Genomic DNA, 25,435 nt, shown 5'->3' with positions numbered 1-25,435 from the left:
GTTAGAGTGCGGGTTTTTGATGTTTGTCTCTTTCTTACTGTTTATTCATTGTCACATGCTGTTTTTATTTTGTTTTTTAATTATGTAAAGCACCTTGAAATGCCTTGCTGCTGAAATGTGCTATACAAATAAAATTTGATTGATTGATTGATTGCAATGGGTATCCCATCTGTGCTAGGTTGTTTCCATGACCATGTCACAATCACAGATGTAGCCTAGGCATGTGGCCAGTGTGACCAGTACTGCTTTAAATTCTCAACAAACAAGGCACTCCAGCGCGCAAAAGTCCCATGCCATGGATACACTGCCATCGCTGTCTTTACACTCCCCCACTCTTCATCCATCGTGTTTATTGGAGGAGCCCACTGCATTTTTAATATGCACGCAAAGACCTCGAAGAGACCAGGCAAAGAACAAACAGATTCTACGCTGAATTATTATATTGTAGTGGGGTTGCCATGCTAAGTCCAACAAAAAAGCATTTCAACTTTACTTTTCATTCCTATTATGACACTGATTTGATTGGCATTGTTGCAGGTTAAAGATACACAATGCCATTGTTGTTTTACTGAACTTCAGAATTGATTCACAAATAGAGAAAATGCATTTGTAAAAATGTTGTCCATTGGCAAAGGCTTTCTCCTAGCACTGAATAAGCACTAGGATAGGTCAGCAGTTTAATATAATCAGAGCCTCAAGAACTTTAACAAGGAATGCAACCATCTGTAGTGTGAGCGAGTGTTTTGACACAGTTGTAATTCTAAAATGTTGAAGGCCAGAAGCAGAAAGATAAGATACATTTTACAGTATCTAGACAAATGCTGCCCATCGGAATTAAATTAAACAAGTTTAATAAAAACCGAAGCAGAAATGAATTGTCATTTCAGTATAGAGGTTCAGGCATTTCTCACTGGGCAATAGAGGGAGCTTGGTAATTATGAGTCCTAACTTTTTTTCAGAAAGAAAAAGTGTGGTAGCACTCATATTTAAATGAATTTAAAGTGTTGCACTTCTGATTTAATTTTATGAGCAAATGAGCATGATATTATTTGAAAAAAAAAAACTGCATTGCTGTTACTGGACGTTAACTGGTAATAATTTGAGTCATAAAATAGAGTCACAAATGAAGGGCTAAAAAAATTATTTAACGGCCTATTAGTTAATTTAACATTTTAAAATATAAAACTGACATTAAAAGTTTGGTTCTTAATGGACTTCCACTGCTAAATACATGTATGTTACTTTACTACTTTTTTTCCACACACAGTGGAGTTGAAAATATTCTAAAAGTAGTACTTTTCTATACAGTATTAAACATTTTTGGAATTGGGAACTGGTTTTGGAAAATAAAACAGATTAGACATTGTGAAAATCTACTGATTCAAAACTCTTTTAATCTCCAGAGAAGGGAGGACATTAGATCATGTTTTATAATATTTTTTCCCAGCATTTTATTACAAATATCTATTTCTGATACGTATTCTGGCGTCATTTTTATACTTTTTAAGCTTTTTTAAATGCCCAGACATTGGCCTCATGAAATTTCAAGTTAATAAGAAGTCAAACAGTTTGTTTTACTTATATTTGCTTTGAAACCTGATGGGGAATGTGAAGAAATGATAAAAGCTGGTGTTGTAAACCGGGATTATCTGGGTTGTCGTTTCTGTGTTTAGGAACTAGTATTATAGTATAGTATAGTATTATAGAAATCAAAAAGACTTCTTTGACAATATCGTTAGGACAGAGTTTAAATCTGTCTGGATTGACAAGCTAATGGCTAGTCCAAACATGGCCAAGACCAAAGTGGATTTCCGCTTTATTCAAACATCTTTGATCTAAAAAAAGAAAAAAAAATCACAATGGTTCATGCCGTTTTTTAAGCCTTTACATCGCCATCAGTTTCACATTACATGGTTAATTACATGGAATTCTATCGATATAAGTAAATGCAAAGTGCAGCTAGCTTTCTGCAGCACAGCCTGGGGCATTTCAAGCAGGAAGATCAAAACATTTATGCCAGAGTAGCTGTGTAATGCAAAATTGATAGCAGTGAAAAAATGTATAAATCAGCATTTGCATGAACCGCTGTAAATTTTTTGACATACAGTTGTTAAATGGCAGCAATCCACAATAGTCTTAGATCTGAACCACTGATTTAGGAACTACTGTATGTTCACCATGCCTGAAACACATTTTAAACATTGTAGCCTATAAGGTGAACACAAAATAATAAATTAAATTTAAATCAGTTTAATTTAAGCAAGAACAGTAACCAAAAACAGTATTATACCTCAAACAAGTAAACACTGTTTTGAACTGATTTGTAGCTTGGCTAATTCACTATCCTTATTCCTACTTGGGATTTTTTGTTTGATTGTTTTTTTAAAAAAGCTAAAATGGAAATGCGACATTCATAGCCTGATGTGTACTTTTGCTGCAAGCCACTTACATATTCCTCTAGTGATTGGTTGTCTTTTTCAGAACTGATTTTCACATTTCATTCCGCCGTAAACCCTCCAGTCTCTCAAAGGCTTGAACATAAACAGACACTCCTTTGTGGCTTTTGATGACAGAATTTAAGTGACTGATATATTTTCTTGAGAGGACAGTCGAATCGAGTTGAGCTGAAACCACGGCAGAGATGTGACTGATGAGGATGTACTTTAGTTCAACTTCAAGACCCAAAAGTGTGTATCTAAGCCCTTACTATCACAATTATTGTTGCGGTTGTTGTTTTCTTCTAAAGAACAATAACCTCAATCTTTCCCAAAACGTATTCCTACCCTGACTGCATGTCCTCCGCAAATACAACGTGCAGCACTTACGCCAAATGAATAGAAATTAGCCAGCCACTCACAGCTGGAAAACAACAACTTTTATATTCCATTTTGAGTAAACTGCAGGCAGAACGCTGGGATACTATAAATTCCTCCAATTTCACTGCCATTCGTGTCTTTTATAAATGTTTCATTGCATGGGTTAGAGTGCAATCCAATCATGAAATATGAGGGAATGCATGTTCTATGCAAATCAACAAATTTTGCTGAATGGTGTAAGCAACAAAATGGTAGTTCAGAATTAAATACACTGTAACAACATCAAAGCAACATGCATCCAATTTTGTGCAGCATTTATGAACAGTCCTGCACTTTAATATATAAAAAAAACCCTCTTAAAATATCTTCTTACAATGTCTTCTAATGCATTCTAGCACCAAAGCTTACTACTGCTGGAAAACCTATAAAAGGAACTTGTCCACATTTCCAAATAGTAGTGATGTCAAAACCTGTGTTTAAAAAAGGTGAGCCTCTCTTTCATTAAGGAGCATTTGATAAGTATGCAGATTCATGGAGTAAGATACAATTTTGGACTCATTTTAAACACAACAATACAAATTTACTTCATGAGTTTGCTTTGATTCAATGGTGTCTTATACCAATCTTACAATTCCTTTAATTTGGATATTAAATTTCCATTGTACTTTAATGAAAATAAGTCATTTGCTGGTGGGATGCACACTAATTTGTATCTTTTACCACTTTTACATAACGTATGTTTTAGCTTTAGAGTAGGTCCTCTTTTAGCCTTAGTGGGGACTCTTGAGTGACATAAGGGCATGTGATTGGTCTATACATAAACAAATTGAACATTCTTCTAGCACCAGCACTATTAAAACTGCATTGGTTTTGCTAAAGTAGAATCGATTTAATTGTCATTATTTTTTGCTCAGACATACTCTTCTTTAGGCCAAAGTAGTATGGTTAGTCATTTGAGTCTTTGTTCTTATATCTCCTTTTTGTGAATGTTTGAAGTGCTCTTACAAACTCTGCTAAAATTTAATGAAAGACCCACAACACAGCTCAAACTATAGAATCATTCATTATTGTTGCTGATCTTGAAAATAATGTATATTTGATCTTATGCAATTTGTTAAGAATGGGAGCATGCTCAGCTACTACCAGATCAAACTTTTGGCTGAATATCTTTAAAAGTTGTTGGGTCAAAAACTTTATCTCAGTGTCTAGAAAATTGACTGGATCATAGCTTTTTTGTATTAGGCAAAGTCAATTAGCTGTGATGACCATCTTGAATAAGCAATAAGCAATAAGCAATAAGCTTTTGGATATAAATAAATAAATAGATAAAAAGTGCAGATAATTTGATGTGAAATCCTATCTTTCTGCATGTACTGGTTTTAGGTGGTTTTGAATACAATTACAACCTCATCCTAAGGATAATAAAACACTTGGTGATTCTTTAAACATTATCCATGCCTAAAGGCTTATGTACTCCTTCGATTTTAGCTTAAGTAATCAGTCTTGTTAAAGTCAAGCCCAAATTAGACAAATGTGACAAGTGTTTCATTTGGAGGCATTTCTTGGCATATTTAGCATGTACATACTGTAAGTAAGAGCGAAAATACAAACTCAAAATCCTGTTCTGAAAAAGCCGCTCTGAAACATAAATCCCATCAAATTGTGACTAATGTATTTAAGGAATAATTTACAGGCCTGGGGAAAAGGGATCAAAATTGCCTCGGCTGTAGTTCTTCATTTTGGTTCGACATTTACATTTTCTTTGAAGTTTGTGTATTTCTGCTGCATGTTTCTATACGAGCTGTAGTTGGAAATAAAGTGTTGTCAATAATTCTGGACGAAGCAAGACGTGATCCTCATACTTTCACGGACGTATTTAAGGAAGAACCGCACGTTATTAGCCAGTAATGCTACTCAGTTTTGCTTCTACGCTTTCATTGTTTGGTTATTTATCACTCCATCACCGCTGCTTTCTCCACATTAAAACTCAGCATTTCTACTCCCGCACATTCGCACATATATCAGCGAAGCCATAAACAGGTTTACAACATCCGCTCCGGCATATATCACCAGTCTCTTCCGCCCTTTTCTTTCTCCTCAGACTGTATGTACATACATGCTGATTCCATACGCGCAGACGTATGAGTGCCCACGTCGCTTCGTCAATCAGTTTCCAGCGCCTGGCTCATCTGCTTTGTCTTCTGAAGTTGACAGGCAAAAGGAGGAAGGAGGACAAAACTGAGAGAATAGATATTTTAGAAAAGAGAGGATGGAGAAAACAGGAGGAGGGATGCGAAAACATAAATAGCATCTACTAGAGGGTTAATATTTATGGTGATAGAGCAGAATAGAGTGCAGTATATCAAAGAAGATGAAGTAGTGGAGTAAGATTAAAAGAGATGGCGATACAGCTATAAAAATATGACTGATAGCAATAATATGGGATGGAATAAAAAAGAGAGCGTGAAAACTAATTTTAAAAAATGGCTTCAATAAAAATTAAAGAGAGATAGTTGAGAGACACGAGCTGAGTTTTAATTCAGCTGTTATGAAGATTTATTTGATTTTATTTTTCACATACTGCATTGTGAAAAGTTTGCATCAAGCTCATATTTGTTTTAAACCATTAAGCTACTTCTTGCGTACAGAGTTGTAGTCAACATCCTGCCCTGATGTAGAGAATATTTGGAAAGAAATCCTCAAAATGAGGTGGAACAGTGGGAAAGTGTTTAGTGCTTTACAACATGAAAGTTCTGGGTTTACTTTACTGGATCTTTCTGTGCAAAGTTAGCATGTTCTCCTCGATTAAGTGAGTTTTCTCTAGGTACTCCAGTTTCTTCTCACAGTTCAATATATGATTTTAAGTTAACTGGAGATTCTGAATTAGCCTTAGGTAGCTCTGTGGTGGAGTGGTGACCTGTCCAGGGGGCACCTCGCCTTTCTCCCATGGACAGGTGAAAACAGACTTTTCATTATAAAAGTACAACTAAATAGGTGAATGGGTGTAAAGTTGAAAAATTTGACACACACACACACATCAGAAAATATAGATGTAAGTTCAAATCATTTGTAGAAAAAAAAAAGTTATTTTGTGTCTAATTCAGAAACTATCGTATTTTCCGGACTATAAGGCGCACTTAAAAGCCTTCAATTTTCTCAAAAAACGACAGTGCACCTCATAATCCGGAGCGCCTTATATATGTAAGAAGTCGTAATGTTTTAGTACGACTTTAGTAAACTACAAAGCTGCACCGCTCGCAGCATTAAGGCTCAGTTATAGTCGCAAAGGGCTCGGCGCACGGCATGCGGACCTAAGCGAGCGCTGTAGACGTTTATACTTGACGCTTATGTCAGTGCAGTACTCTATGGTGAGTTCTGAACCGTTTGATTATCTTTGTGATCTCTCACAGAGGGATCATATAAATGCTGATGCAGGCGAACCAGCTCCGCTAGAGCACCGAAATCAGCCATTTTGAATAGAGGCGCAGTCTGCGTGAAGTTACAAAAAATTGGGAGGTGTACGCGCCTTATAGTCCGGAGTGCTTTATATATATGACAAAAGTTCAAAAATGGACCATTCATTGACAGTGCGTCTTATAATCCAGTGCGGATTAGTGCGGTATTTGCTTTGTTTACCATATGAGTCAATCTTGGACAAACAGATACTTCAATGATTACATTCAGTCCCAGATCTCAAATCAGTCACAGTTAAGGGAATGCCATGTTTGCTTTTACATTATGTAGATGGCATGCTCATGTAATGGATGGGACTATTTCTTGGTATAAGTGTCTGGGTATCCTTTACATATGGCATCTGAGATCTGATCAGAACATAGGTCAGACTCACAATGTGCGTTGCTGCTTTTGCAACATTTTCCTCCTCCAATAAGAACAAAATCATTTACGGAGCTATAAAAGCAAGCTCTACAGAACAATAGGTGCAAAATGTCACTACTTTAATAAAAATCAGTAAAGTGTGATGCTAAAAGACTTAAAATCTACATTAATAATTAATCTATGGTTGTTTAAAGGTTTAACTGAACAAAACAACTAGAATATGTTTTAATTAGGGGTGTAATGAGACACTTGTAAGATGAGATAATGGGCTCACAAAACAAAATCTTATCAATATTTATAGGAAAAAAGGTACAAACAGCTATTAACGTTTCAACTTAAAAATATAAGAGAAAACACGATAAAATGAACAAAATAAATTCAGGCAGACATTGTAACTGTGATGTGTTTGTTTAAGAGTCTGAGTTGTAAAAACTAAGGTCCAACTGAAGAAGACAGAGTGAAACCCCTTTGCATGGCTTTTATTCTTATCGTAATCACAGAGAAAAGTTCCTCACACTGATAAACACAGACAGATTATGGAGAAGTTCAAACTTAATTTTCTCAACTTCAAAGTTGAGAAATTACCATGTAAAATTAGCACTAACTCTTTTCTGCTTTAAATAAATGGCTGTTCCTCTCACCAGGAGGTTGAAAGAGAGTAGGGAAACTGCTCTCACAACATGGCTTGAGTGACATTTTTGTCTGAACTGTTGCCACCCAACCAATTTAAAATGGTGGGGCCATTTTCAGTTCTAATTTCACCAGAGGACAGCCTACTGACTGCAAGTGAATAATGCTTTGCGAGACTGTTTTCAACTCTACAAGAAATCTTGAGCTGTTTTATTTTCGTCACACTTCTAGTTTTAATGCTTTAAAATGTCCAAAAACAAGCTAAGAAATTAAAAAGAAAATATGCAGAATTTTGCTGTAGCAACACTTACTCCCTTCTGCCTGTTATGGTTCATTAAAATCGTGGATCAAAAGTCATTACTTCAACATCAGGCAGGCACCATGAAACTGTAGGCTCTTTCACCAGATACCTCAGGTCAGGACTTAAATGCCTTCTGGCAGCGTTGGTGTGATTTCTAAATGGACAATGGTGGCCAGGGAAGTCAAAGCCAACTCACCCCTGATGGACTTTTGTTCTACAAAGTAAGGTAGAACAGAAATAAAACAGTAAGCTGACTTTGCAGCCCAATAAAGTGATGAGATGATAATATGGTCTGTGTGACCACCCAGCTGCGGGATTAAACAACAACAAACAGCTTTAATACTGAGGTAAAATAGATAGTGACATACAAAAAATTTATATTTAATTTAAAAAAAAAAAAGTTAACCACAAAGACAGTCACTAAACTGAGTTATTTCATCATGTTTAGAAAAATGATACGAGGAAGAAGTCTGTCATACATTTAACGCATTGCGCTTCACATCAAATCAGCGGAATTAAGGTCCACGCCTCTTTTGGTTCTGTGATGTTCGCTTCATTTCTGAAAGCTCATGTCTGTGAGGGACAGGGGCAGCTCCATCGGGGATTTATGAACAGCCAGAGGCAGCAAAAAGATGGACTGGTCTTTGCAGCCATTTCGAGGAACTATTTTGTGAAAGAGCCTTCTGTTTGACAGTTATTCAGACATTTCAGTAAATGTCCTTTCAAAAGAAGGCTGACACACTGATTGGTCAGATTTCCCTGGCTGAGAAAGGCATACTGAATGCTGCTTGAACTACTGTACACCAGAAATCAGATGACTAAAAGGAGACCACACTGTGCCAGTTTGCATGCACCACATCAAGCAAATTTTAGGTAAATGGTGTTTATTAAAAGAAAAACACTGAAGTATGTTTGTTTTCTGCTGCCTAAATATGGTCTATTGGAGTGTACAGCTAAATTTTTGCTGACAAATATATACATATATATATATTGTAATTGTCTAAAAGTCAAAAAACAAATAGAAGTTATTATGTTGTACATGGTATGGGACACTGCTTTCAGAAGGAACAGAAATGTCCTTTACAAAAAAAACGAACAAAAACAAAACACATGAACTTCACATGTGAAAATCCAATTTTCACCTGTGAAAACATGTAAAACTTTAGAGCTTTTAACTAAGGTCATCTAATGGGAAATAATGAAGGTATGGCCGTTTTGGTGAAATCTTGAAAGTAACGTAATGCAATGTTAAAGTCAGTTGTGTGTTTGATGTGTTTCAGGTTGATTGGCTGTGGCCAACATCTTGAATTAGGCCGACTCCAAAGGTTAATCAGTTGTACATGTACATCCACTAAACTTTCTGCAAGTTTAATTAAAATCTGTACATTGAAAAACATGATCATGTAGTTTTTCTGTAAAGGGTAGGATGATTTCAGATGAACGTGAAGTGTTGGTATCAGTCAATGCTGCACATTTTCAATTGTTTTTCATCCCCTGAAGAAACACACACACACACAAAAATGGGGGAATGTTTTGGTAAGTTTGAGATGTAAGAGACATGAAGAACAGCCAAAGGAGTTGAACTTGTTTTTCTGTGAGGCCTCTGAGTTCTCCTCATAAACTTCATGCATATTTCATAAAACTCCAGCGATGGCTAGAATATGACAACAAAATGAGTGAGATACAGTGGAGTAAAATGTTTAGAAGATGCACTGAACTGAAAAATAACTGCAGAATTCACATATCGAAGAGAGAATGAGCTTCAGACTTTAATTGATGGTGGACAGAAAATGAAGTGTCATTTTTTTAAACTAAAACTTTAGTTGCCAGTCCTTTATTCAAATCAGACATAGAAACTGCAAATTACAACAAGATGGAACAAGCAGACCATAAAGCATTTACTGACCAGAGAAACTGGCCAGGACTGTTTGAACCCTTCCACAAGTGCACAGAGAAAGTCAATGTCCAGACACTGGAAAGAAAGAAAGAAATGTATGAATGAATGAATGAATGAAGGAAGGACGGAAGGACGGAAGGACTGACGGATGGAAGGAAGGAAAGAAGGAAGGAGCTGCCTGCTGATAGTACCATAAGGTAGATAGATGGAGGGAAGGTTTTAGTCAGGACAGATAAATGATTCAAAGTCAATGACAGTGTTGTTTACAGGATATAGTGAGGAATAAATGGTAGGAAAGAGAAAATGATCTGGGTTCAGTAGTTACAGTTTATGTGCAGCACTATAATTCACCTAACTATCACTGCTGTTGGATCAATAAATGGGCTGAGTGTCACAAATATTGTACCAGCTGGTGTAATTTCACCTGTAACAAAAATGGAATATTATATTGACTGGGAGACATGAAGTATTTAATTCCAAGGAGCCAAATTTGACTTAGTTTTTTAAATAAAAAGGGATTAGTACCAAACATCTATTTTTAGATACAACACTAAAACAACTAGGCCATTTAAAGTGCAATGTCAAAGCAAGTAGAATTTTACTCTGGCAAGGACCGATTCTGCATGACATTCAAATACTGAATCAACTGGTTTTACAGACAATTTAAATTAGAAATGTCATGACTCATTGTTATTCTAAATTCTGACTTTTTTTTCATTATTATTATTATTATTTTCTTCCTCCTCATTTTGCTGCCAAGACTCATACACTCACTGACAAAAAAAGTTAAGTACCCAGATGAAATAGTGGAATTGAAATGAAACGTACGTGTTGAAAGGTCATGTGACTGCATTTCAATGATTACAATATCAGAGCAAATGGTTAATTGGGTTGGCGGTACGCACACACTGCTGGTTTCATATCAGTAAGGTGGAGTACCCCCGCAGGCCTGGAAACAAGCGACAGTTTGGCAGCGAACAGTCAGACAGCCAGTGTATACTTCCCTGTGGCAAGTCAGCCCACACCTGTTGTAACTTGTCCTCAAGATCCAGCAGAACAGCTCTGAGTTCAAGGCGACATCCAAGCTTATCCCACACACGCTCAATTGGAGAAATACTGGTGGACCTGACTGTTGTTAGCTGTTATGTTGTTGAAAGACTGTACCAGAGTGCTGTCTCAGGAGGGGTAAAGCAGAAGGACACAGGGTGTTACTGATGTAGCACTGTGCTATCACTATCCTCAAATCACTACCAGACGTGACCTGAAGTCATACACTTTTGCTTCCCAAACCATGATACCAGAAGTAACACTGGTATGTCTTTTCACAACAATAGCAAAATTGTCCCTCTCTCCTCTGCCCCACCGGACACACAATGATCACCCTTAGTAATGCAGAAATTCGACTAATTGCTGATCTTGATATGACATCCCTCATCATCAGCCCATACCTCCCAGTTAGCAGCATGCCAAACACAGCTGTCTCTACTTTGGTGTTAATGGCAACCAACACATAGAATGATGAACCCCATCGTTTGGATAGTGCTAATCATAGGTATGACACAAGTTCATGTATAAAGTCGAATACCTCTGTCTGGATGGCAGAGGTATGTGACTTGGGGTTCTTAGTGTGAAATACAGCAATCCTCACTTGGTGTGGTCTGTCTGGGGCAAACTGAAACTTCACAGCATGTGGTCGTCCTCACATTGCACAATATGACCACCCAGTCTAATGCAAAGTCACAATACTACCCTGATCAAACTTTGTCAAGTGCTGATAATGCATGTACGAGGTATCCTCTGTGTTTGGTGACCTTTATGTACTGTTTCAACAGGCAGTCAGACACTCCGTCAGCTACCTGATAACACTCTTCCTCCACACTTGATGCCACAATCTGTTGACACAATCTGGTGTCCAATCTCGATGTTCCAGCTCCTTGCAAATTGAATATTAACCTTTCCATCACTGATCTGAATTTGTACAAAACTACATCCAAATAGGACCATTTGTTTGTTTGTTTGTTTGTTTTGTTTTGTTTTTTTGGGGTGCCCAACTTTTGTTTTCAGTGAATTCGTTCTCTTTAGTCTTTTTCAGCTGCACTGAAATACAGTATTAACCAACCCCTATCAATTCTGTCTTCCAGAAACACATACCTGTGGAATATTCTGAGATGCCAGGCTACATGCTTGCAAAAACTGCCTAACAAATAATTCAAAGTTGACGCTTCCTCCATGGTGGGCCAGTGTGGTTCAGAGGATTTGGCTCTGTGCCCATTGATCAGAAGTGGTGGATCGAGGTCAAATCAATCCATTTAGGCTCAGTGCGTGAACGCCTGAGAGCGGCAGCGCTGATCTCATTGGGTCTCGCAAGAGTCCAACTAGACAGAGCATACGGGTCAATAGCTGCAATCAATGCTGGGTTAAAGATGATCACAGCTAATGCTATGCTGTCATCTGAATAGACTGTGGCAATATGATTTATCATGCTCTGCAGGGACCTGCATTAGCAACACTTTGGATAGAAAAGTAAAAAAAAACCCAGAAAGGATAAAAGCCACTGCAACAGAAAAAGAGCGTGGTCAGTGATGAGACAGCAGCTGAGCTGGATTAACCCAAAATGCTAAGCACATTTTATGAAAAGGGCAGCAACAGATAAAACGTTGAACCCTTTTACTTTGATTCTTCTTTTACTTCCTGCTTAATGCCTCTGAATAGTGAAGTCCCAATCACCAGACAAGATCCTCTTCCCCTTTTTACAGGGTTATGCACCCTGACACACTTCTTGTGCACTGCTGATGCAGGAGGTACTGGTGACCTGACAGGAAGACAGAAAGAGGACAGCATCTGGTGTGTCATAAAGAAAATCTATCGCCACCAAGACCCGGTGCCTGCTGCTTTACATCCTGCACATATTGAACGCCACTTCCCCCCACCTCTCCTGATCTCCTGTCAGTCCCTCACTGTAACCACCTACACAAAGGCAAGCTTCATCTTTAAATAAAAAGAAAAAAAACATATTTATAAAGTCTGGTGCTTCCACATTTTTACATGCAAATAATTTAGAGTAAAATCCAATACTGATCCATTTTCTGTGACTCACCATTGTCAATACTACTCTGTTTTAAAATCAGTTGCATCCTGTCTACATGGTTGATTTGAAACACTGCTCCCAAATGACAACATAGGTTAACCAAATATCTGAGAAAAATCCAACATCAATAATCCTCTGGTTCTTACTAGAAAGCTTTTAGAAGCTAACTTTGCTTTTTACTGTCCTCTGTTCTTAGCTGTACTAGGCATCCCTTATAAAATGCACAGATTTTAGACCAATGTTTGAACAGATAATAAACAGACTTTGTTTCCTGTTTTGTAGTGTACCGGCGCTACAGCACCAAATACAGGCCTGGCTACTATATTGTTTTGGAATATTTTTGTTGTTTTCATGTAAATGAAGGCATTTCTAAAAACAGTACTGTGTTTACAAAGATATTTTTAGAAACAACAAATAGGATTGCCTATTTTGGGAGTATCAATGCAGACAAGGTCTCAGAGGCATTTACGATTAAGCACTCAGAAAGGAATGACTGTGAACATTGACTACTGTTGGAACCATGAATAACTCTGAAATCACCCTAAACTGTAAGGAGAAGAAACAAACATATAACACCTGTATCTGTATGTATGTGAATGGAGTTTTATACAAATTAGAAAAAAAGCAGAGAGCTCTCCCAACATCAGTCACATAAAAGAATTGGATAGACTCCCTAAAATTACAGAAACTGGTCATCATTACAGGACTGTCATTTGAACACCTGTTTTCACATCTTCAAAGCTCTTTGAACTGCCAGTCACTGAAGTGCTGTAAATCTGCAGCATCAGTCAGTCTATTACTGTTTTTTCCCATTGTTCTTCTTTTTGAAAGCTTTTTACTTATGTTTGGTCTTCATCATCTCACCATCTCCTGTGGTTCTTTTTTGGCCTTTTTGTCTAGCGTTCTTTATTTCCATCTGATTTAGTGATTTAAAGGTAGTTTAACACCTTTTAATGTTTTAAATATGCATCAGTCCAAAGAGTCTGGTTGATGTCTTCTTTTTTTGTAACAGATGCAGCTTAGAAATGAGGCTGTAAAGATTTACTGCTTGCTAAGAAAAACTTTACAGTGATGTGCGTCTTAATTGCCACAAGACCATTTTTGTTTCTAAGTGTGGACCCATGGACAGTGAGTAGAGGCTTGAAAAAGTTGCCAAATTCAAAACAGGCATGTGGCTGCCAGAAAATATATTTCTTCATACTAAATCCCAATGTAAAAATGCTGTAAAGGCAAATGTCCTTTGCAGTGTGCAATAGCGTGGATCAACTGCATGAACTTTGCAGAGGTAATATGAGATCAATCTTTTCTGGAATAAACTAATAGTGTGCCTGATGTGTGCAGGAAAAGAAGTGAACTTATTGGAAGCATGTATGATAGGATGGAAAAAATAGAGGAAAAGTTGATTGTTCACAACAGCATTTTTCATCAAATGACCCTGTTTGGAAAAAATTGTAAATATGAAAGATGAATTGCTAACTGTAATGAAAGTCATGAATTTATTCCGTGAACAAGGCATGAATCATCGCCAACTTTGTGAGAAGGAGAATTCAGTTTTTTTCACACAGAGGTACAGTGACTAAGCTTCGGAAAACTGTTGCACAAATATTTTGAGATGTGTGAAGAACTCATCAAATGTATGAATCAGAAGGGAAAGACCCTTGTTGGGCTGTATCATGCAGTTAAGGCCTTTCAAACAAATCTGTTACTGTGGGAGAACCAAATACAGCAGAGGCATTGTGTACATTTCCCGGCATGTCAGTCAGAGTCAAATACTTTTACCATTGCTTTCCCGAAATAGTGAAGCGTGAAAAAAACTAAAGACCCCTCCTAATAGAAATCACCAAGTCATTTGCCAAATTTGACACTTTGGATTTAGGCTTTCCACAAATCTATTCATAGTAGATGTGGACAGCACTCCAAAGCACTTCCATCTAGAACTGTTTGGGCTAAATGCAACAACAGACTACAGTTTAGTTCTGTTTGAATAGGGGAATTTAAACCATCCAACTCTAACACGTTAGAACAGCTGCACTTACAGTCTGCCCGTGTCCTACCCAGGTTTGGAAGCACTTAACTTCTGTAAGGTAATGAAAATGAACAAATCCTCTTACAGATCCCACATAACAGAAAAAAACATCTTGCCTTCACTGTCAAAAAAGCCACAGCTCAGGACTCAAAGCTAGGAGCTGATGAACTTGCACCAAAGAAACAATACCATGTTGTCTGATGGCAGTATGTAATTACAACAAACAATATTTTGTCTTCTTGAAACCACATACAACCTCTAAAAATCAGTTGTAAAAAGTCCCCTATTCTAAATACAATAATGGAAAACTCGTATTTACTTTTATTTGACCTGTTAAAGCTTCATGTGGATCAACATGTGATAAGACTATAAAAACCATGCAACTGTATGGTCAAATATATGTCTTATATTTTGTATTTATTTATTTATTTTTGTATTTTGCTAACAAAATTATATCAGCAAACTCAATAACTGACCCCTATTTTTATTGTCATTTTTTGAGAATGGTATAAGGTAATACTGTGTGCCAGATTTACAGAGACACTGAGATAAATCTACTTCAAAAAGGCACTTTTGGATTTTTTTACTTCACATCGCTATCTCTAATCCATTTACTTTTAGTGTGAAACTTTGCATAGAAATAAGAAATCAATTTATCTAGTTATTATGTTGTTTTATCTTGTAAATGATCATGGCAGGTTGTCCTCTATCAATGGTTGAGAGGTGATATATCATTGTAAAGTCCATCACCAAGACAAATAGCTGCACACACTGATTACTAGGAGAATAACAGTGCATGTATTTGTTTGAAACAGCCACGGTGCAGACGTCATTGTCCAGAGAGTGCAATCAGCTGAAAAACAAGTGTGTCACAAGCAATCACTGATCTCATTTAAAGAGGATGCACAGTGAGTGAGTGAGTGAGTGACATACAACTAAACTTATGCCTCTCTGCAGCCAGACCGAGTTGAGATTTACTCTGAGTTTTCTTTAACAGTGGCTTTCTCTTTGCCACTCTCCCATAGACTGGTGAAGAACCAGAGCAACATTTGTTGTAGCTCAGTCTCTCAAGATCTAAAGCTCTCACCTCATGAAGCTTGGAACGCCTTCAGCGAGCCCCCAGGTGTCTTGGTGGTCCCTCACAAAATTCTCTTTCTTGTATGGTCACTCAGTTTGCGAGGACAGATTGCTCTTGGTAGATTTGCACACGTCCCATATTTCTTTCCATTTTGTGATGATGGATTTAACAGAACTGCTGTGGATGTGGGCCTTGGAAATCTCTTTGTATCCATCCCCTGACTTGTACTTTTCAATAATCTTTTCTCTGAGTTTAAATAGGACAGACATTTTGAAGGGGGTGAATATTTATGTAGTCACTTATTTTACATGGCATATTTTTATGTAATTGGTATTATGCTGTTGAAATATCTTTTTTTAATTATTCATTTTTTGTCGAAAAGGCCAGTTCATATTGCCCATGACTGATTTATGACAGCAATAAAACATAAAAATAAACATAAAACCTCCAAGGGGGGTTCAATAATTTTTATAGGCACTTTAAAGGGCAAAAGCACTATAAGAAAGAAACTACCTCTAGAATCTTATTTTAGTCCTTAATTCTACATTTAACAACTTCATTCTTTGTATGTAGAGACGTGTCCATTGTACAGACAGATTATATTGACTTCAGTTGATGTTTCTTGTTGACTGCACCAATACTTATTGTTTCTTTTAGTACTGTGCTAACTTATTAGGTTGTATCTGGATCTGAAGTTCTAATGGAAGAGAAACCCACTGAAGCTCTGTGAGCATGCAGTCCTTTCATACTCCTCTTAGGTAAAATTAAAAAAAAAATACCCATTGGACTTAAGTGAACGGATTGATGTACAATTTCTCTCTCTCTCTCTTTCTCATTTGATTGAAATGCAAGGTTCTAAGTAAAATGATAAATTTTAATAACACTGCTCCATTTCCATATGGATTGCTGACCCATAGTGAATCATATTTCAAAATAACAACTAATATTACGCTAGAGTGTAACTAATTGTGCAGTGTGTAAAAAGCTAAGCAGGAATGACAGTAGACATTTGAGAGGCTTCTTTAGTTCATAAGCACTGTCAAATTAAAGTGGTTCAGTGTTATGAAACTGAATAAACATCGCTGCTCATCTGCTCATTAAAATCATCGCTTCTGCAGGTCTTCCTGAAGAGATGCCATGATACCAAAAAACTGAACACTTTACTATGGACACCAGCAAAGGGTTTTTATTTGATGCCCCCAGAGTTTGTGAATCTTCTCAGTGATGTGCTGCTTTTAGGAGATTTGCTGAGTTGGTTTGCAGAAGGTGCTTTAAATTGAAGGCAATTCAGAGCACCCAAGCAACCTCATTATATTATATTATATAGTTTTATAAGCCTGTACCAGGGCAAAGAGAAGAGCCGTACTTTATAGACACACAGGCCAAGACAACACTTAGCCTCTTAACTGTTTATATGGTGCTATAATTTCTTTTTACGCCTGTCCAAGAAGGTTCTAGTTTTAATACTGCTGCCCATCTAAAGTTTTTATGTGTTAAGTTTCTCTTATGCATTTATATTTTGTTCAAAAACATGCTTTGACTTCAGGAGGCAAAATGTCTCATCAGGGAATGAGATTCCTCTCAGCTGGAAATGGAAAGAAGCCACATTCAGATGCCAAGAGGTCCTCCAGAATGTCTTAATTAGTTCCAATTCCTTGAACCTCTAATGTGATTTGACGAAAGACACATTGTGGTTCTTGTTGTGATTTTTCTACAGGCTTTCAACTCTTTGGTTACAGTGTGTTGTGTTCTTAGGTGTATACAGTGGACTGAATTTATGTTCTGTTTTGTTGCTGTTATCACTTCTTGTCACTAGAGGGCGTTACTGTAACAAAGAAAGATATTAAAAATACAAGACAATGTATTTTGTAATCACGTCTGGAGTAATGTCATTGTTACTGTAAAAAAGTTTGTGAGTTTTTCTCCTATTTTCTTTACAACCACCACAAGACAGGGTATCAGCAGAAGAGTCAAAGATATGATCTTGGACACTCCAAATTTTAGCTCAGTATTTATAAAATTCCCTAAGTTATAGCCACATATGTGTTTCCAGGTCAGTTGCCTGTGGTGGCTATCTTGAATTGGGTTGACTCCAAAAGTTGATCAGTTTTAGATGTACACCCAATGGTTAACTTCTGAAAATGTCAATGAAATACAACCAATAATTCATGAGATATATTTCTAACAGACAAACAGAGTTGACTCCAATAGTTAATGGCAGAGATTAAAGAACAGATCAAGTACAATCACTAAGAACATGGCGCATAGATGGCGATGACTCTCAGCTACTATCCCACCATATTTTAGTTCAATATCTGTTAAACTGGCTGAATTATACACATACACACACACACACACACAGGCAAAAACATCATTGCATCATTGACAGCAAAGGGTAATAACTATTTTGCTAATCTGATTTAAGAGTTTTAAAGTTTATGTCCTGAGTAGTTGTCATTTGGCCTCTTTTTTTGACTGACAACCATTAAAGAAACAAATATTTACAAAAAAAATGTTTTGGTTGAGTTACTGTTTGGGTTCATGTTTTAATCTAAAGCTACTTTTTTAAACTACATGTTAGCTACACTACATTTGAATTGTCTGTTGAGGTTATTGTTCATTGAGAAATATGACATTCTGTAGTTTTTAACGATGTAAACAGCTGAATTCACAGCTCAGACTGCCAGGTTTTGTTTTGGTAGTGCTTCTCTTTGTATTGTTTCTGCCTTCTGTGTTCTTTTATCATTCACTCCTCCTCTGTCTGCACTTGTTTACTTGCCACGCCCATCTCCACCTGCCTACACTTGTAATTACTCACCTGTGCCCACTTCTCATAATTATTCCTCTGTCTTTAAAACCCGGTCACTTTCTCCATTCCCTCGCTGGTTCATTGACTTTGGTTTGTCCCTGGAATGTCTCTTGTCCCTTGCCTCCTCTCGCCCTTTTGTATTAGTTTGGATTTTTGTTATGTTTAGTGTTTTGCTGCCACGTCAGCATTTTGTTTTCTCGTTCTTTTGTTTAAGAAAAAAATACTTTTTTTTTTTCTACTATTATGAGTCTGCGTCCTGGGTTCGCCATGCTCCGCCCTGACACAGACAGATTTAATAATCATTTATCAGAGTTTTTTCAGATGATGTTGTGCTTCAAAATCAGAATTTTAACAGAGCAGGACAGCAATTTCAAATCACTCTGATAATTAGTTGTATATATGCAAATTTTCTGTCACTATTGAAGATTTAATTTGTCATCTTATAATAAACATCAAAATTATGTTAGTGAGATCAGTCTTACTGAGCTTTAGCTTTAATAAGATACATTATAGGGTAGCAGAGCATATGTTTTGACAAGATGCAAGGTAATTAGCGTGTCATCAAGTAACAACATCTGGTTTAAAAGATTTGTGGCAAAATATAAGGCAGCACATTTTATCTTTGATTTAAACAACCTATTCCTGTTTAATTCAAAAGTAGGCTGAGCAGTGTAATCGTGCAAACCATGAAGCTGACACATTCAGTTTCTGTCAGATTGATAGGTAAAAAACACTCAGAGAGCTGTTTAAATAACTGGAACCAATGCATTAATGTAAGCTGTCTATTGCCTGTTTTGGCAATATACCAGAGGGCAGGGGTTGAACGATTGAACAGCCTTGAGACACAGTCAATGATGTGTGAACACCAGCAAACTATTGTCTCACTTCTACATCAATTATGTCTTTACTTGTCCTTGAACTCATCTTACATCTTCCTCGTTCCTACTTTTTCCCTGTGGTTGTCTGTGTTTGAGACTGATGTTTAATCCACACTTCTGCTGCATACCTATGGCTCATCAATCAAACTCCTGCTACCAGTTTTCATTCTACATGGTCAACCTCCAGTCACCACTTTTTAACATTTTCTTTTTGGGATATTTCTTTTTTGTTGTTGTTCTTCTTGCTCTGCCTTTGTCCTTAGTTCACCAGCCTTGTGTTGTGTTGATCTTCCAACCTGAACATATTATTCTTTGTATCCACCTTGGCAGCATGGGGGCATGAAGTAGTGAAGAAACAAAGGGACTAGGAGCCATTTAAAACAGTGCTGTAGTCTATTACACTGTACTAGTTTAATTCCCACTTTGTTCCCACACACAGACACTTGCTGCATGATTGTTTAAAGATTGTGTTCCATTTATTTTGTGTGTTGCAATCCATGTGTCTTGACTTGGTCTGCTTTGCTCTGATAACTAAGGGAAGAGTGATGTGTTTAAGAGGAATTTAACCAGTCTATGTAAGTGTAATAGTGTTGTGAGTTATCTGCATAGAGACACCAGTAGGCTGCAAGGTTGTGTTGTCAGTTTATTACCAATTCACGGTCTTTAAAAGACTGCTTCTGCAACTGCAACTTTTATTCCCTATGTGTACTTGTGTGTATGTGAAGTGTGTGTAGGTTTTGGAATGGTAGAGAAGGCCCAGTTGCGCATCACCAATGTAGGCTACAGTTTCTTCGTTTCTTTGTCATTTTTGACTTTGTTTGTGTAGTCATTCAGAGTACACATATTTTAGTTTGTAAATCATATGTACATCTTGAAGCTAAGCCAATACAAGTCATTTTCAGTCAAAATTGACACGTCCTAAAAGAAACACATTCAGTTAATAACCCGAATCATTCAAAGTAAAGACTATTTTGTACCATTGACATGTAGCCAACACGTAGCAGGAAAAAAAAAAGCGAATTAATTTAGATGAGCAACAAACGAGAGCTTCTGCCTTGCCAACGACTGACAGGAATATGCCCCCAGAAAGGAAGCTTTGGAAGCTATTAGCCTGTACTTGAACCTTCATTTAGACCACACAGTAAGCACTTAACAACAAAAAAACAGACTTGGGCGAACACTTCGCCCAGTTGACAGCCCTCTGGAGAGACTGTTAGAGTAAATTGCTGAAGGAGAGTACACTGAGCCTCTGGTCACGAAGTTTATTTACAAATCTTTTGGTGCTGAAAACTGTCAAGGGTCCTTGGAGCTTTCCCCTACGAAGGGTCTTGAGTGGATCTTTAATGGAGAAAGAGAGGATGACATTGTCTCTGTCTGAAGACTCACCTCTCCTTCTAATTGCCTCAAGTCGTATTGATTACCTGAGGCCTGTCACACCTTTTCCATGCGGTCCCTTCACAATGCTTTTAATCCCGGAAAAGAGCTCACAGACCTACTTGTTTGCTGGTTTCTTTTTGCTATTAGCACTATTGAACACAAACTGCTAAGGTATGTGTGTATTCGTTATTGTGTTGGGACACCTTACAAACATGATTCTTATACTTTTAGGGGTGAAAAGGAAGTAAACCAATTGTTGCATTGTTAGAGTGATCCAAAGAACTAATGATCTTCCAATGAATCTTCAGATGTAGTCCATCCATCATCTGCGTTTAGCAGTCTTTTCCTTGGAACCACAGTTCCTGTACGCCTACACACTCTGATTTCAGAGAGCAGCACTGAACCTGAGCTCCCATCCCGTCCCTTCCTTCTGACAAGCCTGGGGGTGTGTTTAAGCGCCAACTTGATCCCCAGCACCTCTTACCAGACATCCTACTGTCACAACACATTCTCTTACCGCCAATCACTCTAGTTCCCTCATCTCTCTGTCTGTCCCCAAGGGGAATTAGGATGACTTCATACCCATGCAATTAAATGCTCTCATGCTGTCTGGTCTCTTTTGTTCGCTCTCTGTGTGTGTGCATGTGTGTGTGTGAGAAGAAGACGGCAGATTCCTCCGACGGTTGGAGTAGGGACCGAAGCAGAAAGTGAAAAAAAAAAGTGACTTAATCTAATCTCTCTCCATCTTTTTTATCGATTGAAGGAACTCTGGATCACAGTGATAACATCCACCAATTAGACAGAGCACCACAGCTGGCAGTCCAGTTGGATCTCAGCTCAAGTATTGTACTATACCTTGTGGTTCTCACTCCACCTTATCTGCTGCCTTCTTGTTGAAATTCACCAAGTTACTGCAGTTGCCTGTAGACTGAATGACTGTAAATTGGGTAGAAGAAGTACATGGAACCAAAGGGTGCAAGAAAGTGCACCAAATGATGCAATAATACGGAAAGATTAGAAAAAGTGGAGTGGAACATCAGTGAACTAGCATTGTACACTATGTAAATTCCTGTCAGTGATTTTATACTCTGTATTGCTTGTTATTCAGGCAGTACTTCTTGTAATACTACAGAATCCAGTGAGTCCTTTACACAGAAGCGCTGTTAAAAAGGGTGCAGAGGTACGGGTGGTAGACAGATTTGAAGCCTGTGAAATTTTCATCAGGGAACCAGAACTGTTACAATTGCACCTGTTTGAATAGAAGGAAACTAAATGCCCTTTCTTAATTCATTATTCACCATTCATTTGAGGTTAAACTTCTCATCTAAAATGTCCCTTAGTGTTTTTCCACCATATTTGTTCAAGTATTAGAGTAGGACAGGTGCCAGTTCTAGCACCTGTCATTACATCACTCAAAATGTCCATCCATCTATTTTCTTTACCTGCTTTTCCATGCAAGGTTACAGGGGAGCTGGTGTCTATCGCAGGTGCTCATTGTGTAAAAGGCAAGGTACACCCTGGACAGGTCACAAGTCCATCACAGGGCCACATAGAAACAGCCATTCACACTCTCACTCATTCCTAGTGACACCTTAGAGTTGCAGAATAATCCAACGTGTTTTGGTTTCTGGTCGTAAAATGGGCCAACAGGTTCTAAGGTGTCCCTTCCAGTGAATCCTCTCTCTGTTGTATTCCAAATTCCGTAGGCAATCAAAGTGGACCAAGACAGTTTAACTACACTGATAACAGTTTGCCTAATTATCCCTGCGAACAGATGTCCTAATATCACAAATCTAGTTCATAAATGCTGCTGTTCATAAACACTTCTTACAATCTTAATCAGCATTTCTGATCGCCGATCAGTACTTATAAACAGAAATGCAAACGAGTTAGCTATGCCATTTATAATATGATACATAAAACACCAGCTGGTGAGATTAAAAGACAAGTATAAAAGGTGTTTCAAACAGTGTTTATAAATTCAGCTGAAAACAGTAATTATGTGAAAGACGACAGACAATAAAATGTTACTCTGCTACTAATTTGACTTTTATTAATGCTGAAGCAAACATTTTTTTATTGTTCTATTTGAAATAAAGCAGACTAAGGGTGAAACTAACTCAGGATTTTGAACATGGTGCTCACATTTTCGTAGGTTGTTGGTTTCTGTGACCTCACCTCCACCTAATGAAATTGCTGTTTCCTCTGGTCTAGCAAAGAGTTGCCGTGACATGGTTGACCAAAACTCTACACTCACAAGACCAGAGTCACAATCTTTACCCCAAGTAGAATTGTTCAGTGACAATATTGCATCAGTTAGGTGGCTTAGCCATTGGCGATATAAAGGTCAAATCAAAGACACCATAGAAAATTGAAAATTTCCAGTTGCCTTACCTTTTTCTTGTTTGTTGGGCAGATGAAGAAACTTGTCACCACAATGGTTGTCCCTGGCATCAAGTTGAGCTTGGAGTAAGTTGTACCATAGTCTGTGGACCTAAAATGTAGACAGACAAAATAAGATGTAGCAGTTAATCAGCAAACCTGTCTATGTCTATTTAATACCACTTTGAAATGAATCTGACAATATGCAGTGTTTCATGAAAATAATTTGGAGATGAGGACCTTTAAAAAAAACACCTTCAAGTTACACCATTTGTTGACTGCTTGAAGGATTTTATAATATTATACATCTTATCTTAGTTCAATTTCTCCAAATTATTTTTATATCGAAATGACTGTAGCTTCACACACATCTTTTGGAGTAATAAGCTGAGTAAGAACCTGTGAAAAAGTGATCTGCTTATTTTCTCAAACTGCCCAGAGGCCCTTATATAGGCTCTCTGTTCACCATATTACCACAGCCCGGTGACAAATCCGGAACGACTGGACTAACTGTGATTGCTGCAATGATGCAAAAACAGCCTCAGGCTCACTGTGAGGTACTGACCAATCCTCAAATCTGGCGGCTTTAAAGGCAGCTGCTGAGCACTGTGTGCATTTCAGATGTATTGCTAGCTGCAATCCAGCTCAGGGAAACCCATAAAGTCAAGCGAAGGTGACAGGTTCTATAAAACAGGTCTCACCCCAGCAGGAACACAGTGAGATGACCGCTCAGAGAAAATCCTGTTTCAACTTTCAGAAGGGAATATTTAATGTAAATACTGATCTAAAAAATATTCTCCTCAACTCCAGATAAAAAAAAACAACTAAAAAATGAATTAAAAACCTGGCATTCATTGAAGGAATGCATAACATCTGCCACATTTAATGTCAGAGTTGTAAATTATGATCATATTGTGTTAAGAAATGACAGAGTTGTAGCTATTTTGGTCAAACCTTGAAATAAACATTATGTCCAATGTGCAAAATCATGAGATGCTACGATCAAAGTATGAGTTGTGAATGACTCTCAGCTACTACCACATCGATTCTTAGCTCAACAACTGTAAAACCGACTGACTCATAGCCATTTTTGTCTTACGAGGATTAGCTTAGGCAGTCCTCTTGAACTGGATTCACTCCAGAAGTTGATCACTTGCAGATGTACATCCAACGATTATTTTCTGAATGTTTCATTAAAATTATTTCAGTGGTTTCTGAGATATTTTGTTAACAGACAAACAAGGTTGATGCTAACAATTGATGCTTAACTTTTAAGCAAATATCTTGTGATATGATTAGCACTTGAGTTCTGTGTTATGAATGACTTTAAGCTACAAGCACACCAGAGTTCACTTCAAATAGTTACTCGCATTTTTTTAAACAAACACCTTGCACAATTTGTTGGCCCACTGAATATAAGTTGGGAATCAGTTTCAGCTCCTACCACACCAAGTTTTAGCAGAATATAAAATATAAAAACTGACTGAATTAACCTTTTTTGTGTTTCTGAAGGACAGTTGGCTGTGGCAGCCGTCTTGAATCAGGCTGACTCCAAAGGTTATTTAATTGTAGCTATGCACTTAATGATTCGAGTTTCCAAGTTTTATTAAAATTCACCCAATAGTTCAAGAGATATTTTGCCAACAGACTCGCGCACACAGTCACTGGCAAAAATATCACTGCCTGCCTTCCCTTTTAGCAGCGGGGTATAAAAACAAGCAAGGCAAAATGAAAAACTGAATTTTGATTAAACAGGGTTTAAAAAAAACCTGCTTTGAGGTGTAAAAATAATCAATAAATAATAGGAAAGCAATATAAAGTGCATTTGCATTCTGCTACGTTTGACAGCTTTACGAGGGTCATTTCTAAAGCACTTCAAAGCGCGGAGGAAGAGATGACTCCCCAGTGTTTATCTGACGGTTGAGGGTTCAGCGGGCCCAAGAGGTGGTGATGAAGGAGACTGATGAGCCTGTTTAAGAGTGAGAGGATTTACTCTTCCACGCAGTGGGACATCAGCTGCTGACACACACACGTTATGTCTCTCTATCTTTGCAGGGACTTTCCATTGACTTCCATTCATTTCTACACCATAACTACAGCCTAACCCTGACCCTTACCCTAACCCTAACCATTACCAGTACATACCTAACCCTAAACCAAACCTAAACTCAATTCACACCTTAGTCCTAAACCTAACCCCTAACCCAAAAACATAATTTCTCCTCGTGGGGACCAGGCTTTGGTCCCCACAAGGAGCAGCTGGTCCTCACAAGATAGTATATGTTAGGAAAACTGTCCCCACAATGTATCAAATAC

The 25,435-nt window shown here is 37.6% G+C and overlaps 1 protein-coding gene across 3 annotated transcripts in view; it reads right to left on the bottom strand.

The window, feature by feature from the left end:
• Positions 1-25,435, bottom strand: part of sorcs2 (sortilin-related VPS10 domain containing receptor 2) — a 421,817-nt gene that overhangs the window by 209,739 nt on the left and 186,643 nt on the right. For all 3 annotated transcript variants that reach the window (XM_025007208.2, XM_017422061.3, XM_025007210.2), the window contains exon 3: positions 23,132-23,231. In XM_025007208.2, the coding sequence (XP_024862976.1) occupies positions 23,132-23,231 (100 nt within the window). The remainder of the gene's footprint in view (positions 1-23,131; positions 23,232-25,435) is intronic.

Source organism: Kryptolebias marmoratus, linkage group LG7 (assembly GCF_001649575.2).
Source record: "Kryptolebias marmoratus isolate JLee-2015 linkage group LG7, ASM164957v2, whole genome shotgun sequence".
In the NCBI taxonomy this organism is placed as follows: Eukaryota; Metazoa; Chordata; class Actinopteri; order Cyprinodontiformes; family Rivulidae; genus Kryptolebias; species Kryptolebias marmoratus.
Note: the sequence above shows the minus strand (reverse complement) of the source record. Positions and strands in the feature narration are given on the sequence as shown.